Consider the following 16,280-nt stretch of genomic DNA (forward strand, 5'->3'; position numbering starts at 1 on the left):
GTGCCAAACTATTGATGCTTTTTATCGGAGGGTCAACTTAGGTAAAGGAGTGGTGGATCTTCAGCAGGGAGAGAAGGTCGTGAACCTTCGGCACGGAGGGATCTTGTAGAAGGAAATAAGGAAGGAATAGTGGTCCAGCTTCGGGCACCAGTGTGGTGCCTATCGAAGGCTCTCCGATGTTTAAGTAAGCGATATGTGGTAATTTTGACATAAATATGAAAAGTCATTTCCTCATTTTGGGGACCTGTGTCCATTTTTATAGAGGTGGAAGTGGGAGTTTGCACAACGTTTCGATGTGGGACTTTATATAAGTTGCAAGTTTGCACAAAGATTTTGTAAAGTCAAACACTAGCATTCTAAAAATATTTTTACTGATTTTAAAGGAAATTTTTGGTAATGCATGAGTTTAATTATTGGTCCATGACTATAGGAAACCAATTCAAGTGCAGAGGTAGCTGATAAAATATGAAACGGGTTTTAAAAAAATGTTAATGCGTATAGCTCAGAATGGTATTTTGTAAAGAAATATTTAGTGATATACCCATTTCTAGCACTAATATTATAAATAAACCCTACACAATTGAATTCCTATAAACAAACCCAAAAAAAATCCAAAAAATGATAGCTAACCTTATTGAATTTAATATTGATTATTAAATTACTTTGATGCCCTATTGAGTGCTTTGGGTATTTTTATGAGATTTTGGGATTGGGCTTGTTTTAAGAAATTGATGGCAGTTTTGTAATTTATAAGAAGTTAAAAGCTTTTTTGTTATGTTGTAAATGAGCTTTGGGTGTGTTTTTAAAGTCCATTTTATATATGGTATTTTTATAATTTGGGCCCTCATATTGGGTATAATAGTGAATCTCCCTTTTGTAAATCATGCGAGACTAGTTTTCTACATTGCTGCATAAGTAGTCCCGAAATCTTCATGTTATAGTTGTGAGTTTTATGGCAATTCAAAGATTTCTGGTCTGGTTAGTTAATATAATATACTATTCATAACGATATTTACAAATCATTCGAGTTTAATTTGCTACATTTTACACTTGTATACATAAATAGTACCAGGGCTTGGTGATTCACTTTGTCCTTTACAATCATCTCCTTCTATTACTCTGTTAGTTTTGATGATGTGGCAAGGGTTCACCCCGAATCTGAATGGGTGAGGTGGCCAAAGTGGAGCCCACCTCTAGCATAATTATTTAACTCTTTTATTTTGCTGGAATAATTAAACAGTAAATAAGCCTTTCTTTTATAAGAGTAATATAGGAGTGGGTAATCGAACCTATGATCTCTAATGAAGAGGTAAATGCTCTTAAGTTCCTTGAGTTACAACTTACAAGCCTGTCGCAAGGTGCTTGTATATGTTTAAGTTCAATAAAACTCAAAAATAAAGGATAACCCTTTAGTTAGTAATACAATAGGGGTAAAGAATCAGAATCCAAAGACTAAAATCCCAAAAGTCTGTTATTTGTGCCCTTTCGCAAGGAACCCCATTAAGACTAGCTAGTGTTTCCTTACCAAAAGCAACATTTAAAACCAATTTAAAATGAGCCCTTATTCAATTTCAAACTTTTAAATAGAAGATACAGAGACAGAATCAGCTCTAGCTTGATTCTATTAAGAAATCAATCGAAGTGAAAGAATTCGGCGAGATTACAACCTCCACATCCTCACCATCTTTCCCAGCCTTCTCAAGTAGACTCCGGTTCGGTATCACCTGCATTTAATTTAAAACAAGAGTAAAAAGATATGGACAGAAAACATGGTCCAAAGCATTGTTATGTTCAACGCTATCAATATTGGTTCATCATTGTTCCCACAAATTTAATCTTTTAGGAGGATATGGGCCAATTACTTTATTTTATTTTATTTATTTTTTAGGACTTTTCACATATAAGTCCATTATTACTTTAAATAGAAAAATGGTAAAGCAATTTTGCACACTAAGAACCATTTAGAAGATGACAAGTGGCTAGCTTGCGGGTTTTCTTTCTCCAATTGGGGCTCTCTAATTGTTTTTATACTAATTTACTATATTTTTTTTTTCTTCATATCCTCATACTCATCCTCACTTTTGAGGTTCTTTCCACAACTAGAGAGGTCAATACATGAATTTTACATAAGTTGACAGATTAGGGTTGCATTGACACTCTAAACTATGCTTAGATGCTTTTATATTTCAACAGTTCATGATTGAATAAGTCAAGATAAACTAGTATAGACACAGCATCTCCAAGTATATACAAAAGCAATGTAGGGGCACGTCTTCAACAATATGAAAATGTTAAAGGATACAAGTTGACTCAGATACCTTCTTTGGCTCATTTAAGGAATTCTCATCCATCACGTTGGTTGACGTGAGCACGGTCTTGGTTGACTCAGACAGATTAATGGAATTCGGCTCCAACCCGTCCACAACAATCTTGAGATTCACTATGTTTGTTCCCAAGTTCACAATCTACAGAAAGAAATAATCATCACAAAGTAATAAGATGTCACAGAATATGACATGCACCATATTGGTAGAAACTGTTGAACGAAGCTGCATGAATTTGGAATAAAGTCATAGTTAAGAAAGAAAACTGACTGAGATAATGTACTAGCACAAACAAAAACCTTGATTCTTAGGTAACTATTCTCATTTTCTGAATTTTTCCAAGAAATTGCAGATGCAAGAAGTTGCTCCACTTGATCAGTAGACGAATTTGTTTTGAGTGTTGCATTGAAAATAGTTGCTCCACTTGATTCGCTAAAAAGACTTTGCATCCAGTAGCTAGGAGTCCCATAGAGATGTGAGGAGTTAAAGACGATTGCAGCGAAGTTTCGCCCTTGATGACAGAGAAGTTTTCAGTTTTAGTAATAACTACACAACAATGATCCCCTCTTGAAAACTTAATAAATAAAAATTGCATTGGAGAAAAAAAATGAGATGCGAAAAGTATACCTCCTGTCATTGGAAAAGAGTGGTGCATAACTTGCCATCTCAACAACATCACTGCATTTGATAAGAATAAACAATGAAAGTACTCAGTAGCTGCCGGTGTAAAGATTACTACCCTAGAATTCCCATGTACATCTGTGATCTATTACCATTTATCATTTTTTATTTCAGTTTAATACTTTCCCTATAGGTTGGGAATATGAGAAGCCTTCAACTCCATAGAAAACAGATGTGCAGCTGGTCACACAAAGAAATATGGCAACACATAACATGGATTTGTGGCAAACAAAAGTGGAAATGCTATGCATTTCTTTTGCAAGGAGAAATACTGTATTCGCAATATATAATAAAGAAGTTAGATCTTTAATTATGTGTAGACATATCTATATACGATAGCAAACTATGCATATTTTTCTTGCTGGAACTTTGAAGAAAAATAATTTCTGTAAAGAAAACATTGTAAGCATTCTGGAAAACAAATTCTTGAAATGCTACAACAAACCTGTTTTTCTCGAGCCCAATAAGAAATCCAGCTTCACCTAGTGCTGCTAGAAGACTTCCTGTTGTGACGGCATACTCACTCACAAAAGCCTGAATCATATTGAATGTTAAGAAAATTAATAGAAGCCATTCAGAGAAGATTAAATCATAAGAAGGCACATCACCCTACCTTGGGACCACTACGTGATGTATGATCAAACTGATGAGCCATAGACGACATGATTTTGGCATCATCTGTATAGAACTTTACATGAAAACATGTCATTCAATGTTGCCAAATCAATTATCCGACACATTGAATGGTAAAAAAAAAATTCATTAGCAAGTGTAACAAGTTGTGGTGTTATGAAATTTACATGAAAATCGAACAAATCAGCTGGATGATCCAACTTTTGAGAAGATCCGTCACAGTTTGAAATTATTTTGATGTCTGGATAGGCACGTTTTATAGCAGTGTAGAACTTAAGGTAATTTCCTGGTCAAGAAAAAGAGGAAAAGCATAAGCGTCGTCGAGAATATAAAATCCTCTATTATATATATACAGATTAAGTTATGCATGACTTTGAATGCAGAAAGTCATCCAACGTCCCATATGTGTAAAACTCAATCCGTTCCATCTAACCAACTAAAGAGCATACAAAAAGCATGAACTAGAAAATATACAAACCTCGGTAGTTCTTTTTTCCGCAGTCCTCATTCCCAATACCAACATATCTCAAGTCAAAGGGTTCTGGGTGTCCCATTGCAGCACGGAGAGAACCCCAGGTAGAATTAGGATTGCCTCTAGCAAACTCAAGACCATCAAGAGCTTCCTGTAAACAAGAAAACATGAAAGTTAAACCATAAGTTTGAGATTTAATAACACATAACAGGTTTACTAACATGATTTAGAATTAAGTAGCAAAATTTATCTTATATAGGACATCAAAACTTCATCTTATCCACAGTTCTCATTTATGTTCAAATTGCATTAGATAGACATATAGCATTCATACTTATAATGTTAATGAGTCGATACAAGTTCTCACATCAGTTTGAGAGTTCAATGCAAAGTTTTCCTAGTAGCAGCCAATACACCACATTTACGCATATTTCACATAATGTAAATGCTTTTACTGCATTTTGTGGCTATGTTTTAGTGTTTTTCAATGAGTGACAACACTTATGTCACCTGCATCTCTGCCCTACCCTCACCACAGCAACCCCACTTGTATGAACATCCTTTAGTGGGAACTCAAATGAAGCTAGGCTTGGAGACAATGAAACCACTTCACCAGAAAAAGAAAGCAAAATCTAAATTTGATCTCCTAAAACCATATTTGCAAAGATGTTTCATACACCAAAGCACATAAAATCACAGATTTATAACGATGAAGCATAGTTTGAAAAGCCTAAATGTCACTTGCATAAATTTGCTTTAGTTGCAAAGATATAATCCTGATTAAAAAATAATTAATGGTTTGCTACATCCATTTGGTATCAGTTACCGACTAGCTAATGAGAAATGGTCAGCAATGCAGACATACCTGTACAAATGGTAAGACACTGGAAGTATCAACTTCATCATTGTGACTGATTCCTATGAAATTCATACAGTCAGTATTGGCAAAGGTGAACGTGATCGTTGAAACAATAAAGGAAGCGCTAAGAAAATATGAAGTACCGTTATTAAATACCCATATTGGCAATGTACCAAGGTCCTCTGCTAGCTGCATAAATAAAATTTTCAAAAACTGGTACCGACAGAAGCAGGATTTTAAAGGAAACTCCAAGCATTCTTGAATGACAGAACTAAAAAAGATACCTACTTGGAGAAACTCAAAATAACCAAGTCCGTCGTCAGTCCAGTACATCCAAACATCAGCAAAGTGTCCAGGTCTCTCTTCCCAGGGTCCAATTGTTTCTTTCCAACGAAATGCATTTCGTAGCCATTCACCTTCAACGAAAGAGCCGCCTAATGCAAACAATAGAAGAAAAAAAAAAAAAAACGAATTTTTTTGAATTATGAGGAAACAATATAATAGCTCCGCTGTATTGACCATATTAAAACATGCATCATCTCTTATCACAAAATAAAGCATGTTTGGCATGGTTTGGCATTTAAAAAGAGTCCCAAGTTTTTTTGTCTAGTGGTCAGGCGATCAAGCCAGCAAGGTTACCCACTAAAAAAATTCAATAGTATATAATGTCCAAAAGATAAAAATGAAAAGAATTTCAGAGAAAACAGTGGATGTAGTTCATATCTGCAGGTAAAACTGATAGCAGCCAAAGAAGGGCAAGGTTACTTTTATTTAAGCTTGTTTAATAAAGATCTGCATCTTTGTAAAGAAGCAGGATTTTTTTTTTTTCCCATTAAGATTTCAATCATTTTGCTTACAAAGTTTCTGTGAAGCCTGCTTTTCTCTCGGAGGCTTGAGAAAATTAGTAAATACCATAGAACATTGGTAGATATAGTGGACAGCAGGCAAATATAAACAACAACAAACCATAATGAGATAATATAGTAAAAGCATATGAGATAATTTTAGCTGCTGAGAGTTATATATGAGAAGCTCAAGTTTAGTAACTGTCTCATATTAAGACAAGTAAATCCAAATTTACCTGGAAATCTCATAAATTGAGGTTTTAAATCTTCCAATATTACAGCAAGGTCTTTCCAAAATCCATGTCCCTGATCCAAAATAATAGTTTCATAAAGAGTAAAAAGACACATAAGGTATGCATGTAGCAAAGAATTTCACACAGCTCCTTACAAGTTACACGTTGAAAGCTTACAAGTTACATCATCCCAACCTAATAAATCCGGTAGGAAAACAACCGCTCCAAGATCAAGTCATAGCAACTAGACTACTACAGCTTTCCAATTAGAAAATACCCCGGATAAAGAAAACATCCCTAAGGACTATCGATCCAAACATGGAGAAACTTCCCATCAATATTAATGGCAGCAACAGAATTGTGAAGTAGAAATGATGACAGATTCAATGTAGATTTTTTTGTGATCCTGAAGAAATTATATTTTCTATAGCGCTTGCTGCAATGTCATATATTTTCCAATGGTTAGGTCCATAATTCACATTTGAAGAATAAACAGAGTCCAGTTTGCATTCAGTAAGTCACATTTAAACAAAATATAACAACAGAAGCTAAAATAATACAGCTGAAAGTGTGGATGTCAGATATATCAAACCATGCATTCTTCATTTTGAGAAATTTTCATCAGTGAAAGTATGAGGTGTTTGTTACATCCTCAAATGTATTGGCTATCAAAATCACAAAAGTTTCAATGATTGATTTCAACAAAATTCAATTATTGCGAGCAAAGGAAGAATAATTTTTGAACAAATTATGATGATACCACACTGAAGTCAATAAATATGACATATTATGTATAATTCTCTCTAAGTTACATGCCTACACAAAACAGGGAAAAAAACTGGTTTATAAATGAAGTCCAAGGAAAAGTACATTATGGAGATGATATGCAACCAAGAAAAACTATATCTGAGGAAAAGATGTTCTAGACCCTTATATAACAGATAGGTGGTCTAAAAGCATAATGCATCCTTCATGGTAATACTCCACCCCTAGTATGAACTTCGTGTTAATCAGCTTTCATATTAATGTCTTTCAAAAGACTATAAAATCTAGAATTTCAAAACAGAACATTATACTTGTAACAATCTTGTGAAACACAGGTGAGACGATTAAACACATCCAAATATTGATGACATAATCTCACGTCACGAGAATGAGTGAATTTGTGGAGAAAAAAGGTACCTTATATGTATCCAGGGGCATGACTGACACTTGATCAAACCATATAAACCCTTTTCTGGTTGTTGTCAATTGCAGTCTTGAATTAGGATTTGTTCCTTGGGCTTCCAACATAACTTTGAATTTTTTCCAGTTTGAAACTTCTGAACCAGAAGCTCTGCAAAGGCAATGAAATGTACTGTCAGACTCTTAAATGGAGATAAAACTGTCAGTAAGGAACTGCTGATTACAAAATATCAGCAGAACAGAGGATGCTCACATAATGCTCGCAGCAGCAAGTTTCTGCAACCCATCTGAGCCCGTCAATGATACGGACACATTGACTGATCCAGATGAGCGGACATAAAGAACAACACTGTAGGTCTTCCCTTTTTCAATATTCTGGACAAAACACAGGTAAGAAACCAGTAGCAAAGAGCCAGAAAGAAAAATGTAGTAAATATTTACATGTGTGTGTGTGTGCAGTTTTGTTGTTCCTGTTCTCATGCTGTGTGTGTATGCACACACACACACACACACACATATAGAGAGAGAGAGAGAGAGAGAGAGAGAGAGAGAGAGAGAGAGAGCAATGTTCTCTCAGACAAATACTTACGTTCAAACTGTGAATTTGGAACATAAGCATTAGAATGAACCAATTAGATGATAGTTGAAGGGTTCATACCATGCCCCAGAACCCAGGATTATAAATCCCTACACCATCATCAGGGCAGCTATTGGCACCTTGGCTATCACATAGCACCTCCATTCGGAGTGCAACCTTGTTGCGGTCAAAGCATGAAGAACGGTCCGTTGACACTATCAAAGATGACTCATTCCCAATTATTGACCAAGGATCAATGTTGGAAGGAACGTTAGGGCCCCCAGCTTCAAAACCTGTGGGAAAACGTTATTAAGAAGACTCAGCTTCAAAACCTATAACATTTTATATTTAGCAATACAGTGAATTCCACATTTCATATGATTCCGAAGAGAACTTTTTAACCATGCACTGATAATCTGAAGTCATTCAACCTGTTGTTGAACTTAAAACTGACAAGACAGAAAAGAAATCAAAGGAAAAAAAAGAAGAAGAGGGATCTGGTAGTGCATATTAAATGCAGAGAGTAAAGTAGATAAAGATGGAAATCAGTGTGTCACAAAAAAGTAGAATATTTCTCTATTTTGTACTCAACCACAGTTGCACAAGCGGGTGGCACATTAACTCAAATACAACAACTTTGCATAAAAAAAAGCATTCATAGGATAATCCTAAACATCTCAATGAAGAGTTAATCCAACAGTAAAATGTTTCAGGAAGACACCAAACCCTCCACTTCCAAAATATAAGAACGAAAAAATGGTGTCTGCCAGCTTGACTCGTACTAAATATATCAGATTTGAAAAGAAACTCTGAAAATGTAATGACAACAGAAAGGCATTCAAACAGTTCCTTCAATGGTTCTCACACACATGAATTTTGAACTTTGTTGTCAGAATGCGAATCTGGACCACACATTCAAGCACGAATTATTCTGAAATGATCTAGCTTCACAATCTAGCAACATAATAAGCATCTTATGTTGCCAAACAATCTGGCAAGAGAATATTTTCCTATATGTTATTTTCACTTGTATTAGCTGGAATTCAGAGAGTAAGGGAAGTACCTCTGTTGCTTACAAGCTCAGCCCATAGCCCGCCAGCACCAGCATGGTTAATCTCCTGCAGTGAACAAGCATTTGAGAGAATGCATATACCTCAAAATTAATAGCATCTTAAATGAAACCACAATGTTAGTAATATAATGAGACAGACATGTTTAAGCGACAGAAGGTTTATAATTGCCACATAAATCAGGATATATCCGCACATAAAATAAAATAAAATAAGAAAACAAATGAAAAGAGATTTTAAAAATTGTAAGAATTATAGTAATAGCTAACAAGCTATGGATTGTAGAAGTAACAAAAAGCAGTTGGAACTGAACAAAAATTCACTATTCCAAGCCAACACACTAACCTCAAAGAAAATTCCAAACATTGTTTCAGATATTGGCCGTCCTGATGCTTCAGAAGCATCCACCAGCAGCTTTGCTGTCTGGTTCGTATCAACTCCAAAAGCAAAAGATTGATACACAATGCAAACCATGACATATAGCAGAAGAACAACATGAGGGGACTTGCAAGAGCCCATTGCTCAGTTACCACACCCAATACTTCCACGCTAAAAAAGCATAGACAAAGGAGATACTCAGTTACATTCTGATCAATTAAACAGAAAAAGAACAAGGTAACATTAAAAATGCAAAATGGTCTCTCAGTTAATGAGTGATCAACAAAATATAGAAATCCCATAAACACTTTCTCACAATGACTTTTTGGTTCAATCAAACTGATAGATGTGTGGTAACATTATGAAAGACCCACAAATAATTAAGACCAATTAAATAACTACAAAAAGATAAAAAGATAAAGAGAAAAAACCCAATTCCACAAAGAAGAAGAGAATACCCAGAAAGATGGTGATTTTCAGCAATGCTCAGATAAGAGTGCATTATTAAGTTCTCATCCATTTAGTATAAAATTCAGTTCAGAAACTCTTGAGTCTTGGGTCTTGAGTCTTGAGTCGTCTCTCTCCTCTCATCCGGGGCTTTTACCTCACGTCAACGAAACAGACCGTGGATTACAAGCAAGACCAAACATATCGAGAAAATTCTACAGTGGGGTTATCCACACCGTTGAGTTATGGTAAATGATTTGTAAGAACTTGAAACAATTGTTTGCCATGAATGTTCTTTTCTGTAGGGTATTTTAAATCATATCATTTACTACTAAAAGCAAATTAATTCTCTTTTATTTTCTCCCATCCCATAGTTTTGTTGTCAAACTTGAACTTTTTTTATTTTATTTTTAATCATAGTAATGATTTGTTACTGTGTCTTGCACAAATATCTACAGAAGATTATGGGTTAATTTGGAGTGCTCAGTAGGAATAAATATGATTTTGTATTATTTTTGATTACTTGTAAGAACAATTGACTCGGACTTCTCTAATTGATGTATTAATTCCAGCTACAGTGTTATTTTAATCAACCAAGCAAAAGCCATAAATATATACATCGATCTCGTTCATGCAGTGTGAATGAAATTCAATTCAAAGTACACTTACTATACCAACAGTGTGAATATGCCTCATCATTTGGCCTGCAGGCTCATGGGCCGATGGGGGCCCTCCCGGCCCATTGAAAAAAAAACCCCGCCCGGCCCGTTATAGGCTTTGAGACGGCTCGGCCCGCTTTGGGCTGGGTTAGGCTTGGGCTTGGGTGTCTGAAGCCCAGCCCGGCCCATAAGCTCGGCCCAATTAAGCCCAAGAAAGCCCGGCACAGCCCGCCCACAAAAGCCTGGCCCGCTAGACCCGCATACATATATAATTATGTATAAATAAGAGTTTAGATTTATGATTATATCACTTAAATCACATATATAATTTGTTTCATTTCATTTACTTTTCTTTACTCATTCCTAGTTTATAATTGGATGATTAGCACATTAATTTGTGTCAACTATTAATTCAACAATTATATATATATATATATATATATATATATAAGATGAACAACATATCACATCACCAAATATAATCATATGACGAAACATAATCGTACCACCAAATATAATCATTCTTTTCATGAACACATCACCAAATATTTGCATATTTATTCATACCATCCTTTTAAAAAATATTTTTTTGATACTTATTATTTTTTAAAACGTATTACGGTCTAATTATATAATAACCTCAAAAATAATACTTGCTTTTATTATTTTTGTGGAAAATCTTATTAAGTTGTGTGACTTTATTGAGTGTTTTATGAATTTGGTTTGATGTCAAAATATTGGAATTAAGTGAGTTTAATCTCAAATTTAGACTAAAATGCCCTTATGATTAAGTTTATGATTTATTTTTGAATGAAGTAGGCCCGTTTAGGCCCGGCCCGATGGGCTTTCTCAAGCCCAGCCAATGGATCGGGCTTGGACTTTGAATTTTCTAAAAAAGGGCCCCGCCCGCCCCAAGCCCATTAAATTTGGGCTGAGCTAGCCCAGCCCAGCCCATTGACGAGCCCTAAGTGTGAATGCATTAACGTAGGGCCCACCTGACCATTAAAGTTCTATTCACAAAAGTTATACCACAAACCCTAAGTCTGGCCCATAAGCCCGAAATTTCCACAAGTCTTCTTGTCCATTAATTTCAAGTCTCAAGTAAATTTTTGGCCACTTGTATCTTGAAAATTAGTGGCCAACTTAATTTCTAGCACTAACAGATGTATGATATGTTGTGGTCTTCTGTATGTGAATGTGTCAAACACGTTACAAGGATATAAAATCATTTAAATAGGAAAGAATCTGATCTCAAGTTGAAAGGATGTGCCAAAAATGAATACATGCTCTTCTTTTTAGCATACCAACAATATCCCACTTCAAAAGATATGTCACTTTTGAAAAATATGGGTTATTAAGATTCCAGAACATCAACTGTGGCACATTAAACCCTCTTTTTCTGTAATTATTCAAAGCCTCCTTAAAATCCCGCACCCAATTGTTCTTAAAGGCCTTCTCAAAATCTCTGCATGTAAACACAAAAATCCTTTTAGGAACCTTGGCATTACCCTCTGCAATGGCAATCTAAAGTGATTTTTTGAAAATGTGCTTTTGGTGGAAATAAAGAGCCCAAGTCTATAAAGTCAAGTCTCTAAGTGACGATGTGAAGTTTGGTTAAATGACACCCTTTATTTTCCATTTTCGATTCATAGTAGCTGTGTGTGTCAATTAGTTTTTTTTAATTTTTTTTTCCTTCAAAATTAAAAAAAGAAGAAGTTGTGTCCCATGATTTAAGACCGATGTTCTTATTTTGATTTTGAATTTGAATTTTTTTAATATGAAAAAAATTAATTTATTATATTATCCTTATTTATTGAAAGTTTCAATACTTAATAAATTCTTTAATCAATGACAATTTTTGGTATTTTGAATGTTTCACTATTATCTACCTGCGCCTTTATATATATATATATATATATGTATTTTTTGTAAGGAATTATGTAGTGGGAATTTTCTTTGGTAAATGATTTGTAACTTGTCTTGTTTGTAAGAACTTTATTTGGGACATCTCCAAACATTTCTGCAGAGTATCTTAGATCATAAGTTTTGCAGAAAGCCAGTTAACTTTGTTTCTTTTCTTTTATGCATCTCATAGATTGCAACCTTATGCAAAAGTCACAAATAATCCATGTAGTTTTACCTTGATGTTAGGGAGACCATCTTTATAGACCAGCTTGTGCACCATCTCTCTAATAGATGTGAAGCTGGATACAAAATGAAGGACACTTTGACTTCCTTGCTCCGAAACTTTAGCAATCAGATTCAACACTAAATATACTCCTTCCTACTTAAGAATTTCGCGATCATCACTATAAATTATAATATGAGAAATTTTTAAGAGTAATCGTAACACCGCATATAATATTAATTCATCTTATTTTAAATATGTGATTGGTGGAAGATTTATGCTTTACTATATAAGTATCAATAAATATATACGTACACTAATAATATTGGGTTGGTAGACATGTTTCAGTTCTATATATTTGCAAGAAGATAATTATAGCTTGTGGCCCCGCCTTGGATGGGAGGCAAATTTTAAAGGTTGAGTGAACACGGAAAGGCACCGTTACCAACCATCTCAAGTCAAGTTAAGCTGAGTCAACAACTGCAAGACAATAGTGAGAAAGAGTCTGGTGTGAGTTGGAAGGCAAATTACCATCTCAATTCTCAAGTCTAGTCTAGGTTAACAGTTGCGTAGGAAGAAAATTAGGAAATATTTGGCCAAAATTCGAGTAGGCTCTATTGTCTTGCCAGAATTTGCTCCAATGCACAAAAAAAAAAAATAGAAATTTAGTTCCACTTAGTGCACCCTCAAAAAAAAATTCCAAAAAAAAATTAGAAATTTTTGAAATAAGAAGAAAGAAAAATGAAAAGTGATTATCTGATTTGTCTGATTTGTATACTCTTCAGAGTGCAGCTTATTTTTGTACATCAAGTCAATCAATATTGTGTGATCCGAACTATTTGAAAACTCCAAATTTATTCAATTACTTAAGTCAAGCCAATGCCTAACCACTTAATAGCATCATGGAAATTACAATTAGTGTCTAACTTAGCGAGGTGTATTCAATTGAGATTTTAAAAGACTATTTATGGATAAATAAGTCCAGTGGATTTTAAAAGACTATTTAGGAATGTAATGACTTATAAGATTTTTTTTTAAAAAGATTTTTATAATTATGATTTTTTACGTTTGGATTTTAAAAGATTTATATCATAAGAATTTATAAGATTTGAAAGGACCACATGGATTTTTTACTTTTACGATGCTAACCAACGAACTTTTAGTCGGATGATGAGCAATGTCGGTCTAGTTCAATGATGCACGAATTCTCCAGGAACGGCCTCTACAAATTCCCAAGCTTTCCAAATGATGGTGGAATTTTTCCTTCCAAAAGGTTTATTATTATTTTAATTATTTTTTTAGGACCTTTCCTATTAAGAGGGGCGATAGCATGCTAAACTCACACACAGTACACGGATGCTATGACTCAAATCAAGGACCTTTCCTAGAGGGAGCATTTGCTCCAAACCACTATACTAGTGGGTGTTTTGCAACTCCTGCTACAAATTAAGTTAGACATTAATTGTAATTTCCATAATGGTTAGGCATTGACTTGACTTAAGTAATTGAATAAATTTGAAGTTTTCGATTAGTTTGGATCACACTATATTGATTGACTTGATAGACAAAAACAAGCTGCACACTGAAGAGTATACAAATCATATAATCACTTTTTCTTTTTTCTTTCTTTTTATTCCAATAATTTCTAATTTTATATTGGAGAAATTTTTTGAGGGCGCTGTAAGTGGAAATGAATTTTTTTTTTTTTTTTTGTTGTGCATTGGAGCAATTTCTGGCAAGACAATAGTACCTACTCGAATTTTGGCCAAATATTTCCTAATTTTCTTCCCACGCAACTATTAACCTAGGCTAGACTTGAGAATTGAGATGGTGATTTGCCTTCCAATGCACACTAGACTCTTTCTCACTATTGTCTTGCAATTGTTGACTTGGCTTGACTTGACTTGAGATGGTTGGTAACGGTGCTTTTCTGTGTCCACTCAACCTTTTAAATTTGCCTCCCATTCAAGGTAGGGCACAAGCTATAATTATCTTCTTGCAAATATGGATCTTGACTTAACTGAAACATATGTCTACCAACCCAATATTATTATTGTACATACATTTATTGATACTTATATAGTAAAGCATAAATCTTCCACCAATCACATATTAAAAATAAGATAAATTAATATTACATGCGGTATTACGATTACTCTTAAAAATTTATCATATTATAATTTATAGTGATGATCACGAAATTCTTAAGTAGGAATGAGTATATTTAGTGCTGAATCTAATCGCTAAAGTTTCGAAGCAAGGAAGTCAAAGTGTCCTTCATTTTGTTCAGCTTCACATCTATTAAAAAGATGGTGCACAAATTGGTCTGTAAAGATGGTCTCCCTAGCCATCAAGGTAAAACTACATGGATTATTTGTGACTTTTGCATAAGGCTGCAATCTATGAGATGCAGAAAAGAAAAGAAACAAAGTTAATTGGCTTTCTGCAAAACTTATGATCTAAAATACTCTGCAGAAATGTTTGGAGATGTCCCAAATCAAGTTCTTACAAACAAGACAAGTTACAAATCATTTACCAAAGAAAATTCCCACTACATAATTCCTTACAAAAAATACATATTTACCTATATATATATATATATATATATATATATAAAGGCACATGTAGATAATAGTGAAAAATTCAAAATATTAAAAATTATCCTTGATTAAAGAATTTATTAAGTATTGGAACTTTCAATAAATAAGGATAATATAGTAAATTAATTTTTTTCATATTAAAAAAATTCAAATTCAAAATCAAAATAAGAACATGGGTCTTAATTCATGGGACACAGCTTCTCTTTTTAAAATTTTAAAGGAAAAAACAAAAATAAAAAGAACTAATTCACACATACAGCTAGTATGAATCGAATAAGGAAAATAAAGGGTGTCGTTTAACCAAACTTCACGTCGTCACTTAGAGACATGACTTTAAAGACTTGGACTCTTTTTCCACCAAAAGTACATTTTTAAGAAATCACTTTAAAGACTTCAAAGATTTACAATCAAGTTCTGCATATTGCCATCGCAGAGGGTAATGCCAAGGTTCCTAAAAGGATTTTTGTGTTCACATACAGGGATTTTGAGAAGGCCTCTAAGAACAATTGGGTGCGGGATTTTAAGGAGGCTTTGGATAATTACAAAAAGAGAGGGTATTTTAATGTGCCACAGTTGATGTTCTGAGATCTTAATAACCCATATTTTTCGAAAGTGACTTATCTTTTTGAAGTGGGATGTTGCTGGTATGCTAAAAGAAGAGCATGTATTCATTTTTGGCACATCCTTTCAATTTGAGATCGGATTCTTCCCTATTTAAATGATTTTATATCCTTGTAACATGTTTGACACATTCACAGACAGAAGACCAAAACATATCATACATCTGTTACTGCTAGAAATTAAGTTGGCCACTAATTTTCAAGATGCAAGTGACCAAAAATTGACTTGAGACTTGAGATTAATGGACAAGAATACTTGTGGAAATTTTGGGCTTATGGGCCAAAGTTAGGGTCTCTTGCATAACTTTTGTGAATAAAACTTTAATGGTCGGGCGAGCTCTACGTTAATGCATTCACACTGTTGGTCTGGTAAGTGTACTTTGAATTGAATTCCATTCACATTGCATGAATGAGATCCATGTATATATTTATGGCTTTTGCTTGGTTGATTAAAATAACACTATAGCTGGAATGAATACGTAAATGAGAGAAGTCCGAATCAAGTTACTAAAAATAATACAAAATCATATTTATTCCTACTAAGCACTCCAAATTAACTCATAATCTTC

General features: G+C 34.1%; 1 protein-coding gene across 2 annotated transcripts; it reads right to left on the reverse strand.

Moving 5' to 3' along the window:
• Positions 1-1,333: 1,333 nt before the first annotated feature.
• LOC117634167 (alpha-L-arabinofuranosidase 1-like) lies at positions 1,334-9,956 on the reverse strand. 2 transcript variants are annotated; one of them, XR_004586741.1, is made up of 18 exons: positions 9,716-9,956; positions 9,225-9,428; positions 8,873-8,927; positions 7,891-8,102; positions 7,486-7,607; positions 7,230-7,383; positions 6,051-6,120; positions 5,258-5,403; positions 5,113-5,158; positions 4,976-5,028; positions 4,117-4,261; positions 3,806-3,924; positions 3,619-3,693; positions 3,451-3,539; positions 2,952-3,002; positions 2,624-2,835; positions 2,319-2,465; positions 1,334-1,724 (listed from the first exon to the last, which is right to left on the reverse strand). XR_004586741.1 is itself a non-coding variant. In XM_034368119.1 (18 exons), exons 2-18 carry the CDS (start codon positions 9,396-9,398, stop codon positions 1,611-1,613), a joined length of 1,995 nt encoding a protein of 664 aa, XP_034224010.1. In that variant the 5' UTR covers positions 9,399-9,428; positions 9,716-9,956; the 3' UTR covers positions 1,334-1,610. The 2 variants fall into 2 exon arrangements, 1 of the variants encoding a protein (XP_034224010.1); XM_034368119.1 differs by having other exon boundaries at positions 2,941-3,002.
• Between the last annotated feature and the right edge of the window lie 6,324 nt (positions 9,957-16,280).

Source organism: Prunus dulcis, chromosome 7 (assembly GCF_902201215.1).
Source record: "Prunus dulcis chromosome 7, ALMONDv2, whole genome shotgun sequence".
NCBI classification, from domain to species: domain Eukaryota; kingdom Viridiplantae; phylum Streptophyta; class Magnoliopsida; order Rosales; family Rosaceae; genus Prunus; species Prunus dulcis.

What these genes read in the sequence shown, in the direction of transcription:
- LOC117634167 (XM_034368119.1), bottom strand. Translation starts at nt 9,398, where the DNA reads ATGGGCTCTTGCAAGTCCCCTCATGTTGTTCTTCTGCTATATGTCATG. An exon ending in TGCCCCTGGATACATATAAG is followed by an intron (nt 6,121 to 7,229) that starts GTACCTTTTTTC and finishes ATTTTGGATCAG; the next exon opens with GGACATGGATTTTGGAAAGA. An exon ending in CATCACGTAGTGGTCCCAAG is followed by an intron (nt 3,540 to 3,618) that starts GTAGGGTGATGT and finishes AATATGATTCAG; the next exon opens with GCTTTTGTGAGTGAGTATGC.